Raw genomic sequence first — 19,176 nt, 5'->3', positions numbered from 1 at the left:
TATTATTATTATTATCATCATCATTATTATTATTATCATTGTTGTTATATGCAACCACAAGGGAATTACACTATATATCCATTTACAACTTCCACCACACCGTCTGTGCGGCAAACACTGCAAAACTACCACTGGGACCATGAAAACACTCTTAAAAACTCGTAACTTCCACTATCCACGAGGCATAACCTACAGAACCACCACCGTATCCATGGAAACACTCACTGAAACGATTGTAACCACCACTACACTGTCTGTGAGGCATACTGTTGCTACAAAACTACCACTGGAACCATGAAAAACACTCGTAAAACCCATATAACTTCCACAAGACCCTTAGACACACACTAGACCCTTAGAAACCCACTCGGGCGTATGTGAGGGATACTGTTACTAGAAAACTACCACTGTAACCATGAAAAGTACTCTTAGAAACCCATATAACTTCCACTAGTCCGTATGTAAAGCTTTGCAAACCCACACCACTGAACCATGAAGACATCCTTAGAAACCCCTTTAACTTCCACTAGACACGCTTAGAAACCCCTTTAACTTCCACTAGACACGCTTAGAAACCCCTGTAACTTCCACTAGACACGCTTAGAAACCCTGTAACTTCCACTAGACACCCTTAAAAACCCCTGTAACTTCCACTAGACACCCTTAGAAACCCCTGTAACTTCCACTAAACACCCTTAAAAAACCCTGTAACTTCCACTAGACACATTTTCAAAACCCCTATAAGTTCCACTAAACACCCTTAAAAAACCCTGTAACTTCCACTAGACACATTTTCAAAACCCCTATAACTTCCACTAAACACCCTTAAAACTCCTGTAACTTCCACTAGACACCCTTAGAACTTCCCTGTAACTTCCACTACAGCTTGGATGACAGACAACGTTCTATTGTTCTTTTCCCTCCTCGGGGTGGTCAGGATAAGACGCCACGGCTAATACAGTTTACAGAAGGAGGAAAACTGTTGTCCTTCTTAATGTTTCAATTTGCATAAACGGTCTAATAAGGTTTAATATTTTTGTTTGTATATATTCAAAGCGTGATTCTCTCTCTCTCTCTCTCTCTCTCTCTCTCTCTCTCTCTCTCTCTCTCTCTCTCTCTCTCTCTGCAGAAGCATCATCTCCAATACAGATAAATATAATTAGTTTTGTTTATGTATTTTGACAAAACTATGTAACTCTCTCTCTCTCTCTCTCTCTCTCTCTCTCTCTCTCTCTCTCTCTCTCTCTCTCTCTCATTTCTTATCTATAACCGTTGAGAAATCACTGACGTCCTGTCTCGACACACACACACACCTATTCTTTAACCACGCTCTCTTATTCAGCCAGTTACGTACTTGTTTCTTTATGTAAGAGTGAGAAACTGGCCAAGATCAACAAAAAAAAAAAAAAAAAAAAAAGAAAGAAAGAAAGAAAAAAAACAATGGAGACAAAAAGACCAGACTATATGGTGGAATATTATGCAATTTGCCAGTATGTATATAATTTCTTCAACACTATATCCTGCAACCTTCCTGGGCCCCATCTCCACTACACTTAACTTCCCCCGTCCCATGACACGTGTTTATATTCATTCTGGTTACTATATGGTGATTTTATACAGCTTCAGAAACATATGTGTGGATCAGAATAGTAAAGAGTGTGGCCATTAATCTTTCCACCTCCACAGACTCTTGTTGATGTAAATAAAATCGTTTAATGATACCCAAAAGTCAACTGGTAAAAATGCGTCTCAGTAATGAATTGGTCAAACAGCGCTAATTGAAGTGACAAGAGTTTTTTTTTCAGGGTGTGTGTGTGTGTGTGTGTGTGTGTGTGTGTGTGTGTGTGTGTGTGTGTTTAATGATTCTAGCGACAGGTAAACATTTGTAAGGTATTAACAGGAGAAACATTTAATCATCAGCTAATCATCCCTACTGCCACTACTACTACTACTTCTACTATACTACCACGACTACTAATTCTACTACTACTACTACTACTGCTACTACTACAGCTATTACCACTGCCAATATATAACAATCTTCTATTATATTTAAGTAAAAGACACCTCGCCAAGATTTCCTACGCACTAAGTTTCCTATTTACAGTGGGCTCCATTTTAATCTCTCTCTCTCTCTCTCTCTCTCCCAAAGTTTACAGCATTTTTTCAAACTATAACACTAATTTTTACGGCCATACTCGACTTAGAACGATGTAGGATAATTTTACTGAAGTGTATGACATCTGCGTACGATACCACCTTTCCTCTCAATCAATGCACTCACAATGAAAATAAAAAATATATATACAGATACAGGGAGGGTTATTTTCATCTATAGTAGTAGTAGTAGTAGTAGTAGTAGTAGTAGTAGTAGTAGTAGTAGTGGTGGTGGTGGTGGTAGTGGTGGTGGTGGTGGTGATTGTGGTAGTAGTAGTAGTAGTAGTAGTAGTAGTAGTAGTAGTAGTAGTAGTAGTAGTAGTAGTAGTAATGAAGAAAATTTGTTGTAAAATATTAATTGTAAAAAAAAAGGTGAAAAAAAAAATAAAAACAGACTAATCAACCAAATAAATGAATAAATGATAATAAAATGAAATAAAAGTGACTCCAAATGACAAACTAAACAAGAATATAAACAACAACAACAACAAAAACATGAAAACACAATAACGAGAGAGAGAGAGAGAGAGAGAGAGAGAGAGAGAGAGAGAGAGAGAGAGAGAGAGAGAGAGAGAGAGAGACATGGGTAAGGAAAACGAACTGACACAAAGCAATCAATACAAGCAAGAGGAAAGAACCCGTTGAAAAGACACATAATACCACCACCACCACCACCACCACCACCACCACAGACATACTTTATATGGGTAACACTTTATATATTTAGAACCTTCCCCCAGCCTTGCCCCATCCATCCCTGAGACATCTGGAGAGACATGTAGCCTTTAGCAATCCCACATACACATCACAGCTTGGTGCAAAATTATTAATACCGGTGCCACGTGCTTCCAAATTGACAGAAAGTTGCTTAAAGTATGGAAAAACGTCTCTGTTGGTGTTATTATAGGCTCTACTGGGTTTGTGTGGCCTCAGGTAAGTCGTGTGGTCGTTCTCTTCACCTGTTTACTCGTTACCTGGTGGAAGGGAGAAGAACAGAGGAAGTTCACTGGAGGCAGGGCAGACGTGACGCGGCACCTCCTCCCTCGCACACTGTTGCTTATGCACTGACTGGTGGTGATGGGTTGGCAGCGACTGGTTATTGCCTCCGGGGTGCTCTCTCTCTCTCTCTCTCTCTCTCTCTCTCTCTCTCTGATACCTTTCCTTGCTTTCACCATATGTCTCTCTCTCTCTCTCTCTCTCTCTCTTCTACGCATGCCATCAAATCCTCACGGCTTCTTAAGGGAACCACGAAATAGAGCAAAAAAACACACACACAAAAAAAAAAAAAACCTACGTAACACTGCACCTCTTCTCTTTTTTTTTACCGTCTCACTCTGGAACCAGACAGACAGGAGGGCGTGCATCTCACCCTAACTAAGACAAGGACACCCCCTCGCCAGATAATAACCCCATTAATCCGCCTCACTTCTTTCCAGTAGCGTTAAGGTAGCAGTCAGCCTCGCCCCACCTCCCCAGACACTGCAGGAATGAAGGTGGACAGTTTACTTAAGTTTGTGGTAACTCGTTTATTTCAGCCGTGTCTGTCCATGGTGTCGCTAATTTAGGGTAACTGGCAACTAGTGCGAGACGGAGGAGGGTGACGCAACGCTGAGAGAGAGAGAGAGAGAGAGAGAGAGAGAGAGAGCACATGTTAGACTAATTTGCATGAATGATTTACTCCTTTGCTTGAATAGTGAGTGATGCTGAGAGAGAGAGAGAGAGAGAGAGAGAGAGAGAGAGAGAGAGAGAGAGAGAGAGAGAAAGGGCAGTAATCTAAGTACTCATCAGTAGCGGTAATAATGATACCAGCAACAATGACAACATATCCTGAGAGAGAGAGAGAGAGAGAGAGAGAGAGAGAGAGAGAGAGCACTCCTTTATCTATCATTACCCACCTCAACACTTCCGTCTCGGGTCGGCGGGGGGGGGGGGCGGGGCTGCGGGCGAGGCGGGGGTCGGGCGGCGAGACGACTGGCGGGCGGGGGGCGGCGGCGGGTGGCTGAGATAGCATGTTGACTGTGTGGTGTCAACAACCCTCCCTCGGTGCAGACAACACACCTATCTCCCCACCCCCACGCCCACGCCCACGCCTGACTCAAAGCAAATGCGAGGTTTAGAAGTAAGATTAAGATGTAACATGTATGAGAGAGAGAGAGAGAGAGAGAGAGAGAGAGAGAGAGATACTGACGATGATTCAATAATACTCAGAAGTTACCAGAAAACACAGCAAATGCAAAAATCAAAGCGAATTATGGAAATCAGGTAAGTCAGGTGTTGAAATGACATCCTGTGTAACCTTTGAAGCGAACGTTAGTAGACAATGTGGGACAGACAGTGCCTATTTCTCTGAGATGAAGACGAGGCACGCAATGGAATGATAAGAAAGTACTAATGGCTTTTTTAACAAGAATTTTCCATGGAGAGAGAGAGAGAGAGAGAGAGAGAGAGAGAGAATTAAGTTTTGTTTGTTATTAGTGTGTGTGTGTGTGTGTGTGTGTGTGTGTGTGTGTGTGTGTGTGTGTGTGTGTGTGTGTGTAGCATTTTCTGTGCTTTTACTTAATTTACTCCTTTTAATTTACTTTTTTTCATCTACTTTCTTATTTGAGTGTTATATTCCTTCCTTCCTCCCTCCCTCCCTCCCTCCCTCCTCCTCCTCCTCCCACTTCTGCCGTTTGAGAATTACAAATATTGCGATGGAAAGTACATGGGGTGACCTGTTCCTGGAGGTGCTGGTGACGGTGGCCAGGCAGGGGCGGCGTGGGCAACCTGGCGACCTCGGCTACACCACCACCACCACCACCACCGTATCCGCTATTATTTTTCTCCACTTATTATTACCGTCACTATTGTTGCTGCTGTCCCTGTTCCTGTTATTCTCTTTCCATGTGCTGCGTTCAGTGTTTCGTTGCTATTGGTTACCGCTGCGGCGTTAAAGGTACGTGTGTGATGTGTTGCGGTGGTGTGTGTTTAACCCCTTCAGTACCAGGACGCGTTTCCATATTCATTCTGTTTAGTGATTTCATACAGCTTCAGAAACTTATGTGGGAGATTAGAATAGTGAAGACTGGCCATTAATCTTCTGACCTCAATAAAATGGTCTAATTGTACACAAATATCAGGGTAAAAAGGTGTCCCAGTACTGAAGGGGTTAAGTATATTTTAATAAATTTGGTGCTCTTTTTTTTTAGCATTCCTAAAGAGAGAGAGAGAGAGAGAGAGAGAGAGAGAGAGAGAGAGAGAGATATCAGGGATTACACAGCCATTTCTGCTTCTCTTAAAATTAATCGTTGAAACTATGAAGCTCTTCAATATACAAGGCTGAATAGATGAATGAGTGAATGAAAGAAGGAAAAATACTAAAGAGACGAGAATAGGGAAGAAAATTGAATAGGTGAGAATGAAGGAAAGAGACTGAAGAGATGAGAAGGAAGGAGAAAGAATGGGGAAAGGAGGCGAGACAGAACCAAAGCATCGACATAGAGATTCGAATCCACGAAATGCACGTTAACAAACATCAAAATAAACCTAACCACACCCCCAGGAATAAATACAATTAAATCACATGCTTACTTATAATTTATCAATATTTTTTCATGCACCAGCGACCATTAAACTCATAGGGGAAAGAATTAACATGTAAAAATAAAATGTCAGTAAATCTTCGGCTCTTTTAGCGGTTCAATGCTGGCTGGGCAGTGGTGGAGGAGTGTGGCGTTCCATCATTGTTGAGAATATCGTTATCTCGTCACTTGGATTAAGCACTGCAAAGGGACGCAGGGAGGAGCAGAGGCCGAGAGAGAGAGAGTGACTACCAAGTGAGTTTAGACATGAGAAGTTTGGCATTAATGACTGAAATGTAAAAATAAGGTTAACTCTGAAACAATGTGATCAGTTTCCCAAGCACGTGTGATGTTACTACTATTTCAAGACTATTATCACTATTATTACTGTTACTGCTGTCATGTTATTACTATTACTACTAGGTTAAGACGTAATCGTTGTTGCCAGAGAGAGAGAGAGAGAGAGAGAGAGAGAGAGAGAGAGAGAGAGAGAGAGAGAGAGAGAGAGAGATGGAATAAAGATAGATGGATAAAGTGATGATAGAGAGAGAGAGAGAGAGAGAGAGAGAGAGAGAGAGAGAGAGAGGGAGAGGGAGAGAGATTGATGGGGGGATATACGAGTGACAGAGCACGTAAATATTTTATGGGTGACTCAATGGAATCTGGATGTAACTCGTTTAAAAGTTTCTCTGTGTTCATTAACGTATTTGATTAATTGCCAACCTACTTAACCTGCTGACTAACTTCAGTGGGTATTCACACGCGTGTATTGTTACCGAGAGAGAAAAAGAACAAGTGTTGGGATGAGTGACACCGAGATAAGTGTGAAAGAAAATTGAGAGGTTGTATGGGAGACTTAGTGATAATAGGCTGTTATTAGTTTTTATTTATTTATTATTATTTTTTTATTCTCACAGCGATACGCAGCAATTTGCAATAATAAGTACAGTGAAATCTTAATAAATATGGACAAGAATGATAGAAAATAATTAGAAGACTAGATTTAACTTTTCCCCATTAATGAACTGCCTCGATCCCATCTCTTTCCCCGCCACATTGCATCTTTCCTTCGCTAGCACCTCCCTCTCCAAATATTCCCCGCCCCTCTCATGACGGCAAGACTACACCATGTTATTGACACGTTAGCGCTGAAAAGTAAATTAGATAATGGCTCTTTCTCTTCTATTTTTTTTTCTTTTTAGGACATAAACGAGGAAGACTAAGTAATACTGAGAGGAACCTCGTCTTCATCCTTTTTTTTTTTTTCCTCCAGAATCTGATCCTCTTCCTCCTTATCTCCTCCTCACAACCATTTTTTTTTTTTTTTTAGTGTACAAACGATACTTGTAAGAAATGAGTGAACAACTTAAAGGGATCGATATGTAAGATGAGGGTCTCAACGAGCTGTTACAACCATCAAATACTCTCTCTCTCTCTCTCTCTCTCTCTCTCTCTCTCTCTCTCTCTCGTCCAGATATTATTACTTAAAAATCGTTGGAGATGTTTACAGTGTTTCACGCTCGTGTTAAGAATGTTAACTTTGGAGTTATTTGTAAAGGCGCGTTAAAAAAGACGAGTTACAACATTCTGATTACGTATATTAATGTCTGGCTCTTGATGATTAAGTTTGTTGATTTTCTGCTCGAGAGAAACCATTAAAGGTTGAAGATCGATTGTTGCTTTCCAGCATAGTGACTACAACTTCACTGTTTGATTGTAACAAGTGTGGAGCAATGTTAACGATACTCTGAATGACGTCCTCCTAAAAGACCATTGCTAAGTCATACCCCTCTCTCTCTCTCTCTCAAAATATTCCCGATCAAAATGTCAACAGTTAATGCGGCAGCACTGTGAGGAACCAGTTGTATCATTACTACAAATATAAGTGCAGAATAAGTTGAGCTGCCTATCTTTGCAGTAGTGTCAATAGCACTGACACTGAACTTTTTTTTTTTCAAATGATAATCTGGTTAATTTGGCAACTGTTGCTATGGTGATCCAGGCAGCGAGTCAGGTACTCTTCCAGTCTCCCGTCTCCCAGGGTTGCCATGTTTGTCCTTTTAAGGACAGTCTGTCCTTTTTTTAACCTGTTTGTCCTTAAGTTTTCTTGTAAAAAAGGACAGTCAAAATCTGTCCTTTTCTGTCCTTTTTTCAGCAAAATTTATTTATTTATTTGTTTATTCATTGTGAACCACGGATCCGGTCAAACCTTCAAACACGCAGTCAATAAATTTGTTTCTGCAACTTCCTATCTTTTATTGTTTTATCATATTTGTTCTTGTGTTATATGAAAATAAATCGAGCATATTATAAACTTATGATTTTCTGTGGGATCGCAGACTGGTAACTATAATAAGCAACCGGCAACTCCTTAAAAAGCGCTCCCACTCCCAGCCTCCCAGTCTAGCCTAAATGTTGTTAAATTTCATATAACCCTGCAAGTTCTCTCTCTCTCTCTCTCTCTCTCTGTTATACACTTTTAAACACACACACACACACACACACACACACACACACACACACACACACATATATATATATATATATATATATATATATATATATATATATATATATATATATATATATATATATATATATACACACACTTTTGTTGTGCTGTCCTTTTTTGGAGGCAAATGTCCTTTTTTTAAAGCAGGTCTGTCCTTTTTTCATGTGTAGTGTCTGGCAACCCTGCCGTCTCCTCTGTTTCTGTAACAGTCCTTTACAGTCTTTTGTGGCGGCGGGAAGTGAACGGTTTAGCACTCATATTACTACACTTAAAAGCCTCGGATCAAATTGCCACGAGATTTTGAGTGTTTCTACGACTCTAGTGATATTGTAGTGAGATTTCTACATTCTAAAGGCTGTGGTGGAAGTGACACGGGATTTTACGAAGTGTTTTCAAGGTTCTAGCGACAGAATGGCAAGATTGCGCTGGTGTTTCTACTTCTCAAATCATCTTATTACTGGACTAAAGCAATAAACAACAGGAGAAGGACTATGTTATCAAGGTAACACAAGCCTTACCGTGTCACAGTGTCAAGGGATAACCCAGAAAAAAATCGTCAAATGCCTTCCTCGCCATTTTTAAAGATGTGAACGAGGAGGTTAAGCTTCACTAATTGTTATTTGCATGGATATTATCGATGATATTTACTGATTATTTGATTTCTTGCTTTGATACGTAGCTAATTACTAATGCAAAAAAACTGAAGTGGTAACCGGCCAGTCCCTAGTTATCCACGTAACTTGCCTTATCTCTCACTATTATAGGCTTGTCTTGCCTCAACATGCAGCCGAGTAAGTAAGCTTTCGTAACAGCCATTGAAACGCAGCCGCCATGACCCAGGTTTAAGTTAGTTGAATGTTATTATGCGAGACAGAGGGGGGTGGGGATCCACCCGCCATTTCCAGGCTTATCTTTCACTATTATATGCCTTTCTTGCCACAACATAATGCCGCGTCACTAAGCTTTCTTGTACAGTGTTTAGACTTACCCGCCATATTGTTGTTGGCGTTGTTTTTGTGTTAAATAAGGATGCTTTTTGGCGCCAAATTTTCAGGACCATCCAGGATTTTTTTTTTTTAAAGCCAATATCAAGCTGTATTTGTTTAAAAAGAATCGTTCATATATTTTAAAGTGTTTTGCTTCCCTAGTCAGTGTAATTAGTGGAGAGTAGAATTGTTTTCTAACGGTGTTGATGTTCCAATAATATTTTTGTTGTTATCCTTGTGAATTCTAATTTTTGGTTATAGCTCATTACAAAGTGTTGAAAAAGACTTTTCATATTTTTCAAAGTGTCTTTCGTTCCTTTGAAATGAGAATGGGTGGACAATGATTTTTTTTTAGTGAGGGTCATGGTTCCAACGATGAATTTATAGGTCTTTTGAAAAGTCTTTAATATTACTGAAGATAGGAATCTCGTTATATTTTTGATGTTAGTTAAAGTAGATGCCAAGTCGGAAATTGTAAAGCATTTGGGCCTGGCGGCGTTTTTTCGAGGGGTCATTTTCAAAATGACTTACGAAACGTAAAAAACCCGCCGGCCGGGATAGGGTTGTGACGTCATCAGCCAGCCAGCCCGCCGGCCAGTGACGTCACAGTGGCGGGAGCCTCCAGCTGCCTTCCCTTCCCGACTCTTTTGGTCCATATATGACATGATTTACTGTGTTATGCGTGAAAGGAGACACACCAAATATCTCCACCCGCGCGCCCCGGTGTGTGTGTGTGTGTGTGTGTGTGTGTGTGTGTGTGTGTGTATTTACCTAGTTGTATTCTACAGGGTTCGAGCGGGGGCTCATAGTGTCCTGTCTCCATATCTCCATTTATCTAGTTTTTCTTTAAAGTGTGTGTGTGTGTGTTTTAACGTTTCCACCCATCTTTTATCTTACTAGGAATCACTGAGTGTGATGATAGGTGCTCCTCCTGTTCGCAAGGTACGGTGACGTTCAACCAGTGTGTGTGTGTAACTCACCACGGTCGTCTGCTGGTCACCCAGCCAGTCTTCACCATTACGGAGCGAGCTCAGAGCTCATAGACCGATCTTCGGGTAGGACTGAAAGCACAACACACTCCACACACCAGGAAAGCGAGGCCACAACCCCTCGATTCACGTGTGTGTGTGTGTGTGTGTAATATTAATACGATTATGATGGAAACTAAACAATATTGACACGAAAGTGATAAACAATAGAAAACATTGACACGAAAACGATGCAAGCTCCGTCATGTTGATTTAAAGGTGACGAAAACTGATAAATATTTTTACAAACAGAATTAATTAACATTGACATACGCGAGTGTACAAAACACATCAGATGACAAAAAAAAAAAAAAAATAATAATAATAGTTAAATGAAGATACTGGGTATGTTGAGGACGACAGCATAATGATGATCAACGCCGAGACAAGAATACAGGCTGATGATGCAAACGAGCTTAACCCACAAAGATAATTGTGTTTTTTGGTAGCAAGTTGCTTTAGTGTGTGTGTGTGTGTGTGTGTTAGCTCGTTCAGTCCTTTGCATATATAGCCAGTTTTACACCAAAGTCGTGATCGAGTCTTGATAGCAAAGACAATAACAATAGTATAACAACAACAACGGGCGACTGTCAGAGGAGATAAATGCAGCCTCCCGGGATAGATAACTAGGTATGTATTCCGCGTGACCCCGCCGGTAATCGTCAATATCATTACATCCCAGGTCGTGGTGGGTATCCCGCCTAATCGTATCGCCTTTGATTCTGGGACCATGGCACCGCGCGCTGACAGGTAGCCGCTTGTGATGGATACCCGGAGGAAATCTAAAGAACATGAAATTTGAAAGATGAGTAAATAAAAGTAAAAGAAAGCAAAATGTCATTGTGGTAAAGTGAAGATGAAAGTACCGAAGTGGAGAAAAAAGAGCCGATGTAGCAACAGTCCCGAAAGCTCCACAAGTTGTTGTTTTGCGCGGTGTGCGAAAGGAAAGTCACGAGAACTGGGGGGAAACTTTGCTTGACGTCCGTAGCGAGATAAACCATGGAAACTGACACAGAACCTCAGGTGAGTGATATATTCCACAATTTGAGCTGGAGAGACGTGAGTGTAATGGTAAGGGCGTATGTAAGTGGGTAGGGGGAGGGATGAGGAAGGCGGGGTCTCGGCTTAGCAACATGAGCTGTGGCAACAAAAATGACACGAGATTATAAATAGCCATGTTATTAAGGGGGCATGATACGTAAGGATTTGCAGCAAGTTTTGTTTATAAATTAGCAGTAATGTGTGGGTACTTGTTGATAAGGTAGTGGGAGAAGGCACAGATTACATGATTAGATAGTAAATTAATACGAGTGATCAAGAAAATAAGATTCGTCTTGCCCCGAGGTAGAATCCTATGAGAAGCAAGTTAACTCCTTGATTACTGGGACGCATTTTTACCTTAAATTTTGGGTGTGATTAGACGATTTTATTGACGTTAGGAAGACTCTATGGAGGTCAGAAGATTAATGGCCAGTCTTCACTATTTTAATCCCTATGTATCTGAAGCTGTAAAATCACCAAATAGTAAGCAGAATAAATACGAAAATGTCCTGGTACTGAAGAGGTTAAGGCTGCCCACCAACTGCCTGGCAATATTATACAACCTAACACACACCCATGACTTCCTTGTTTCATGTAACCTAACCTAACAAGACCACATGAAGGAAACATCTGTGAATTTGTGGAGTTGTGAACAGAATGATTAGATGTACTGATGAGGAGATTTAGCTCTTCCTGCCTGACAAGTTAGTTATTTCCTTTGTTTCCATTAGTTACATACTTTTAGTTTTAATGTGTTTTTTTTGTGTGTAATGCTGCACCTGGTCCCCCATCCCCTCCCCCCCATTACACACACACACACACACACACACACACACACACACGGTAGCTCCGAAGATCGGAAATAATGAGCTCTGAGCTCGTTCCGTAGGGTAACGTCTGGCTGTCTCGTCAGAGACTGCAGCAGATCAAACAGTGAATTACACACACAAGCCAGTCTGACCAATAAGCAGTGCTTTATTCTTCCTCCATTTCTCCTCTTTGATGTGGCATTTACTTAATTGCTTTCTTTTGGGTAATTCTCTCAGACCTGCTTAGGGACTGGCAGCTAAGTGGGCCTTTTTGTTGACTCTTTCTATTGCACTTGGCTTGTTTTCCCCATGTTACATTAGAAAAAGAAAAAAAAATATATGAAGTATACCACCTTATTGTCTCTTTGTTATAAAGGTGAGGTGATGCCTGGCTGCTCCTTTGGTGTGATATGACGCCACCACCAAACCTCATCACTTGCCACTCACTACTCACCATAGCCTTACACTGCCATGAGTCGGACAACTTCCACAAAGGGTTTAAACTATTTGTTAATCCTCCTGAAGTGTAATTCATAATAAATCATTGTCTGTACTCGGGTCACACTGGTTAGATATTGCTACTGACAGGTCACACTGGTTAGATATTGCTACTGACAGGTCACACTTGTTATATATTGCTACTGACAGGTCACATTGGTTATATATTGCTACTGACAGGTCACATTGGTTATATATTGCTACTGACAGGTCACATTGGTTATATATTGCTACTGACAGGTCACACTGGTTAGATATTGCTACTGACAGGTCACATTGGTTATATATTGCTACTGACAGGTCACATTGGTTATATATTGCTACTGACAGGTCACATTGGTTATATATTGCTACTAACAGGTCACACTGGTTATATATTGCCACTGATGGGTCATGGTGTTTATATTACTATTGACCCAAGTCATTGTTAACATTGCCAGGAGTGGATTGTGTTCCCTATCATCAACAAACTCCTCGGATTGTCTTGTTAGTAGATTTGATGCTGTGTTTGCTTTCCACAGTACAGTTTTTTTTTTTATGTAAGAGGGAAATGCTGATCATGGGAAGAAAAAAAAGGCTCACTTAGTTGCCAGTCCCCTTGCAGGTCTTGGGAGTTAGCCAGAAAAAGAGGTAAAAATCTTAAAACCACCTGCTTAAATGAAGTCTAGTCATAGGAAGTTGGAAATACAGAAACAGGCTTAGAGTTCCAGAGTTATTGGATGTATTCTTTTGAAGGTAATCACAAGCCAGGTAAACAAGGTGGTGTATGAGTGTATGTATGTCTCACAGGTACTGTAACTGTTGCTAAAGGTGTTGCAGAATTGAGGACAGAGAACAGTTGTGAGACTCCTTGTTTGTTCTGCTTTATAGTATGGTGTTGACTTTTTTCCTTCATTTTCAGGTGGTTGTGGGAGTGGACGGTGTAACAAACAGTATGCTGGGGGACCAAGATGTGCTGGTGGTGACTCAGAAACACCAACACTACCCTCTACCCATTATCCCTGCCCTCTATTGCAAACTCCTGCTGCTGGTAAGACTCCCTTCTCCCATATTACTGTCAATGTCTTATGAAGCTTGCACCAACACTACTCCCTCCTCATCCCAACCCTCTACTCCAAACTTCAGGGCTTGTATTCTAAAACGCTTCTGTGCTTCACCTTCACCATTTCAAAAGGCTTTATTTAAATTCACACTAGTTTTTTAAGGTGTTTTTACAGTTCTAGAGGCAGAATGACTAAGATTTCTACATTATTAACTGAAGAATCACTCTTGAAAACCCTTTTGAATCATCTCTATGGCCTTGGAAAATTGTTATGGTAAGAGTAAAGCATTTCTTAATACAGATCCTGCTGCTGGTAAGACTCATCTCCCATCCATATCTACATTTACTATTACTGTCAGTTTATTTAATGAAGCTTGACATACTCCAATTGAAAGTGTACCATGACATCCTTAGAAGTTAACTCAGGCTGCTTTCACTAGGCTCTTGAGGTGTCTGGGCAGCACACACAGACAGGGCATGGGCAGTGTGATGGGAAGGATGACAGTCAGGGTAACTCCACCACTACCTCCATCAAGAACAGCTGTGTGTGTGTGTGTGTGTGTGTGTGTGTGGAGTCATTCATCAGGATTGGCTGAGGTTATTCTTTGATCTATTACTTAGTCTGCATTTTAGTAGTTGTGCAGTTCTTGTGTCTTTACTTCCTTTTTATACTGTGTTCCATTATACTTTTTGTTTATGTTTTTGTTGTTATTGCTGCATGTACATAGTGAGAAGACATTCAGGGCCAACCAGAATCCATCACCTTTGCTGCATTGGTAACACGTCAGCCTGCTTACTTCCAGCGTCTTTCTATTTTTGATCCCCGTGTGACAACCACTCTTGGTGAATCTCTTCTCTTCAAATCAGTTTTCAGCATTTTCTTGATAGAAGGCATTATATATGGAAGAGAAGAGAGAATATTAGAAGGTATTGTACATGGAAGAGAAGAGAGAATATCAGAAGGCATTATACACAGAAGAGAAGAGAGAATATCAAAGAAACCTGAGACACAATCCTGACCATTCCTTCTCATTGTACTCTCAAGGTCCCTCTGGTAATTGTCTGTGTTAACCTGCAGGTGGTGTTGCCAGTCGGGGGTTTCTCATGCCAGTCTTCCATAATGAGGAAACTGGAACAAGCAGCTTCTCAGGACTCCAGTACCTTCATGTGTGTGTGTGGGCAGTGATCATGGTAAGTGTGTGTGTGTGTGTGTGTGTGTGTGTGTGTGTGTGTGTGTGTGTGTGTGTGTGTACTTTTTCTCCCTCTGTTTATGTGAGAGGGGAAATCTGGCCAAAGACAACAAAACACCCTCGTAGTTCCAAGTCTGTGAACCATTCTTTTGTTCTCTCTCTCTCTCTCTCTCTCTCTCTCTCTCTCTCTCTCTCTCTCTCTCTCTCTCTCTCTCTCTCTCTCTCTCTCTCTCTCTCTCTCTCTCTCTCTCTCTCTCTCTCTCTCTCCTTGTTTGTTATGTGGTGAAATGTTTATCCAGAAATACCTTTCCACAGACTCTCCTTCCTTTATTAACCATTCTCTTTGTTGTTTTACTGCCATTCATTTCTTAGGATGTACTTGTATTGATATATTTGAACACATTTTTTCCTTTTCCTTTTTTACTTTGTCTTTTTACTAGGTTTTGTTTCATTTATTTGTTTTATTTATTTATTTATTTATTCATTCATTTATTTATTTACTTTCAGGAACATTGCTTTGGTTTTGCTTGGTTGAATTTTGAATGTGCTACAATGTGTTCAGATTTTTAGATCATCACTGATTTTGAGTCTTTATTATTTATTTATTTATTTTATTTTGTTTTTATATATGTATTTTATTTATTATTATTATTATTATTTATTTAAAAAAATTTATTATTTTTTTATTATTCTTAATTGACAAGTATTATTTCCTTGTTTGATTCTTATGTTCTGTTTCCCCATATTTTTGAGTATCTGTGGTATGCCATGTCAAATACTAACCCTCTTTGATAACCCATTTCTCCATTTTCACTTTACATGATTTACATCGGCTTCAAAATGTCAAAATGTTATACTAATGTGCTATTTTATCTGTAGAATATTGATGTTTTAATTTCCAGGTACTATTTTTATATTTTTCTTGTGTCCCTCCTTTACATTCCTCAAGAGTTGATTTGATGAAGACTAGACATGTTTATGGATGAGGATGCTGAGTGGAAGTAGAAAAGCATGTCATATTTCACACAGGGATTGCCATGTGTAGATGTGATGGCTTCTTGCAGCTTCTTTTATTTCCTCCTGTTCTTGCATTGCAGCTGTTAACATGGTACATCAAGGGTGAACACAAGAATTCTCGCATCCTCGGCTACCACGATTTTTACAACTCCACGAGACACCTCCACCGAACCACCTTCTACATCACAAGTGGCGGTGAGTGGTGGACAGAGACACACAAGACAGAAAGCTTGTTTGTTGTGGCGATCACAGACACCCTTGACATTTTTACCTTGAGTTTTGGGTGTGATTAGACAGTTTTATTTACATTAGGAAGGGTCTATGGAGGTCAGAAGATTACTGGCTAGAGCCTTCACTATTTTAATCCTTATATAAATTTCTGAAGCAGTATAAAATCACTAAATGCTAAGCAGAATGAATATGAAAACTTATGTTACTGAAAAGGTTAAGAATAGAGTTGAGCTTGAAGATGCAATGAATTAGTCTTTTGTGAGGCTAACCAGTTGACAGTTGAGAAGCTGAAACTACAGAAACAGTAACTTTGAAGAGTACTTTGAAACTGTGTGGCATAAGGGAAGGGAAGATTTAAGAACAGTGTAAGTTTATCTATCTATCTATTTATCTCTATGGTCAGAACATCCGCATAATTAATCATTTTTCCTGATATTTGTTAACTATTAGTAGTGTATTTACCTCCAATGTTAATTTTTATAAGCACTGTTTGCAATGTATGGGTTTGTTCCTACATGTCACACACTTCTCAATACGTGTAGAGAAGGCAGGCTGGAATAGTAAGTCCATTCTAGTGTATCTTTAGGAAGGGTTGATGAGTGGAGCCAACTGTGATGTCACCAATCATCACAGTTTGGTTGTCAAATGATCTCATATCCCACCTGTTCTCTAGCTCTCAATGCTCACTTCCTCTCCTTTCAATCAATCGTGTGGATTATAAGGCGGTTGGGTATATAAGACCACCCTTTGATTTAGGAACTTCCAAATTGGCAAAGAAAATTTTTGTATTATCAGGCATGTATGGTATTCATTAGTCTTTATGATGCCTTGCTCTCTGTGTTAGTGTTCCTCAAGATAATGAGCTGAGGAGGAACACAAAGTGACGCAGGGTGAGCTGAGCAGGTGGAGCATTCATGGGTGGCATTGGTGTGTCTTGACAGGGAATGTGATCCTGATGGTGCTGGCCTGCCTAGTGCGAGATTACTGCATGGGTGGCTCTGCATCGCGGTGCAGTGTCAACATCTCCCTCTCACCAGTCAACTATCAGCAGATCATCTTCCTTCTTGAGGTGGTGATTGCCATACCCTTTGTCATCAAACATATCGGTGAGCATTTGCCAACCTACTGGGATTTGTGTGTTTGTGGGTTTATAGGAATGAATCAGGCTTGTAATGTCCCTTTTATTGTTTTTTACACCAAATTATCTTGTATTTTATTGAGTATTTACTGACCTACTGGAATTTGTCTGTTTGTTGCCTAATAGGGATGAATCATGCTTGTGATGTTCCTTTTATTGTTTGTTTATTGCACCAAATTATCTTGTATTTTATTCTGTATTGGTGGTGGTGGGGAGTAAGAATATTGCCACTATACTCTCCACCTGTTGTGAGGAGGGGGACGGAGTGAAGGAGCTTGGGATGCCTTCACCAACACAAAGACAAGGCACTAAAGAAGAGGAGAACAGTGATTGTGTTTCTTTTACTTCCCAGCTACTGAGACTTGATCATTGAATGTGTGTGGGATTGTAGTGCAATTGTGTTTAAGAGAGAGGCTAGGAGGGGAGACTTTGTTGAGTGGAAGAGTGACGGTGAGAAGGTAAAAGTTGACAGGCGTTTAGAAATGAGACAGGGAGTTTGCCAGATGTAGAAGAGAATAAGGTAATGAGGCACAGCAAGGAGGGAGGTGGTTGGATGAAGTGCAGTAGGGAGGCAGGCAGGCAGGCAAGCAAGCAAGCAAGCAAGCAGGCAGGCAGGCAGGCAAGCAGGCAGGCAGGCAGATGGTGGGACGAAGTGCAGCAGGGAGGGAGGGAGGTAGGTGGAATAAGGTATGAGACTAAATGGTGCAGAGTTGGAAGAAGTTAGAGTGCTTTAAATATGTTGGATCAAGAGGTACAGCAGCAGTGGGTGGAGTGACAGGTGAAGGAGGTAATGAAAGCACCATTCTCTTCCTTCTTCCATCTTCCCTCACCTCCCTCTCCTTTCTTCCACAGTATTTGTAGTGAGGTTCAACGCTGCCGCTCCTCCTGACACTCTGGCGGACGACCTCGCCTTTAGGATTTCCGGCCCAGAGTCTTACGTTGGGGTCAGGTGAGACGGACGTGGTGTTTGATTAGTGAATATTCAGGAATTGTGGGAGGTGTTAAGTTTTGTCTGTTTTCTCTATCACACTTACTGTTCTGTCTTGTCAATTTTGTGTGTTTTCTCTATCACACTCACTGTTTTGTCTTGTCAATTTTGTGTGCGTTCTCTATCACATTTACTGTTCTGTCTTGCCAATTTTGTGTGTGTTCTGTCTTGTCAATTTTGTGTGTGTTCTCTATCACACTTACTGTTCTGTCTTGTCAATTTTGTGTTTTCCATATGACACTACTGTTCCATGTTGCTCCATCTGCCTCATCTGGAAGTTGGTAACACTGGTCCTGACATCTCACTCGCTCTCTCTTGTTTTGAAACGTACAGCAAATCAAAGTTGTTTCTACGGGCATCACTCCAAGGCACCAGGTTATACTTGATTGTGGGTGCAGCAGCTCTTCCTGTGGTGTTAGAGGGCAAAATTACTTTTGACTTGACAACACTACATTCATTCTCTCTCTCTCTCTCTCTCTCTCTCTCTCTCTCTCTCTCTCTCTCTCTCTCTCTCTCTCTCTCTCTCTCTCTCTCTCTCTCTCTCTCTCTCTCTCTCTCTCTCTCTCTCTCTCTCTCTCTCTCTCTCTCTCTCTCTCTCTCTCTCTCTCTCTCTCTCTCTCTCTTTTCCGTGCCTCTCACCACCACCTTCCATCCACCGCAGGGGCCCCAGCAGTCTGGAGTGGGTGCTGGAGAGACAAGCTGACCTTCTTCAAGTCCTGAGGCATCGCAACTCCCTTCTCACTCAGCAGGTGTTCTCACTCACACAGCAACTTGAACAGAGCTAACTCCCTTGCACTCTCTCTCTCTCTATGGGGGGCTCCCTTGTGATGACTTAATTGAGTATTGTTTAATCCTTTAAATCTCTCTCTCTCTCTCTCTCTCTCTCTCTCTCTCTCTCTCTCTCTCTCTCTCTCTCTCTCTCTCTCTCTCTCTCTCTCTCTCTCTCTCTCTCTCTCTCTCTCTCTCATTTGTTTTGTTT

The 19,176-nt window shown here is 40.9% G+C and overlaps 2 protein-coding genes across 2 annotated transcripts in view; one reads left to right on the top strand and one right to left on the bottom strand.

The window, feature by feature from the left end:
- Positions 1-3,278, bottom strand: part of LOC123513652 (Y+L amino acid transporter 2-like) — a 33,770-nt gene extending 30,492 nt beyond the window's left edge. Inside the window, 1 exon segment of the mRNA XM_045270940.1 lies at positions 3,132-3,278. The gene's annotated coding sequence lies outside the window, so the exon portion shown is untranslated.
- A 7,850-nt stretch (positions 3,279-11,128) lies between these two features.
- Positions 11,129-19,113, top strand: LOC123513650 (transmembrane protein 192-like). The gene is made up of 7 exons (XM_045270938.1): positions 11,129-11,266; positions 13,493-13,647; positions 14,725-14,824; positions 15,921-16,035; positions 17,013-17,177; positions 18,062-18,158; positions 18,859-19,113. The coding sequence occupies exons 1-7, from the start codon at positions 11,243-11,245 to the stop codon at positions 18,980-18,982; spliced, it is 780 nt and encodes a 259-aa protein (XP_045126873.1). The 5' UTR covers positions 11,129-11,242; the 3' UTR covers positions 18,983-19,113.
- The last annotated feature ends 63 nt before the right edge of the window (positions 19,114-19,176 follow it).

The sequence above is a fragment of the Portunus trituberculatus genome, chromosome 36 (genome assembly GCF_017591435.1).
Source record: "Portunus trituberculatus isolate SZX2019 chromosome 36, ASM1759143v1, whole genome shotgun sequence".
NCBI classification, from domain to species: Eukaryota; Metazoa; Arthropoda; class Malacostraca; order Decapoda; family Portunidae; genus Portunus; species Portunus trituberculatus.
This window is presented reverse-complemented; position numbering and strand designations above follow the sequence as displayed.

What these genes read in the sequence shown, in the direction of transcription:
- LOC123513650 (XM_045270938.1), top strand. Translation starts at nt 11,243, where the DNA reads ATGGAAACTGACACAGAACCTCAG. An exon ending in CTTCTACATCACAAGTGGCG is followed by an intron (nt 16,036 to 17,012) that starts GTGAGTGGTGGA and finishes GTGTCTTGACAG; the next exon opens with GGAATGTGATCCTGATGGTG. An exon ending in CTTTGTCATCAAACATATCG is followed by an intron (nt 17,178 to 18,061) that starts GTGAGCATTTGC and finishes TTTCTTCCACAG; the next exon opens with TATTTGTAGTGAGGTTCAAC.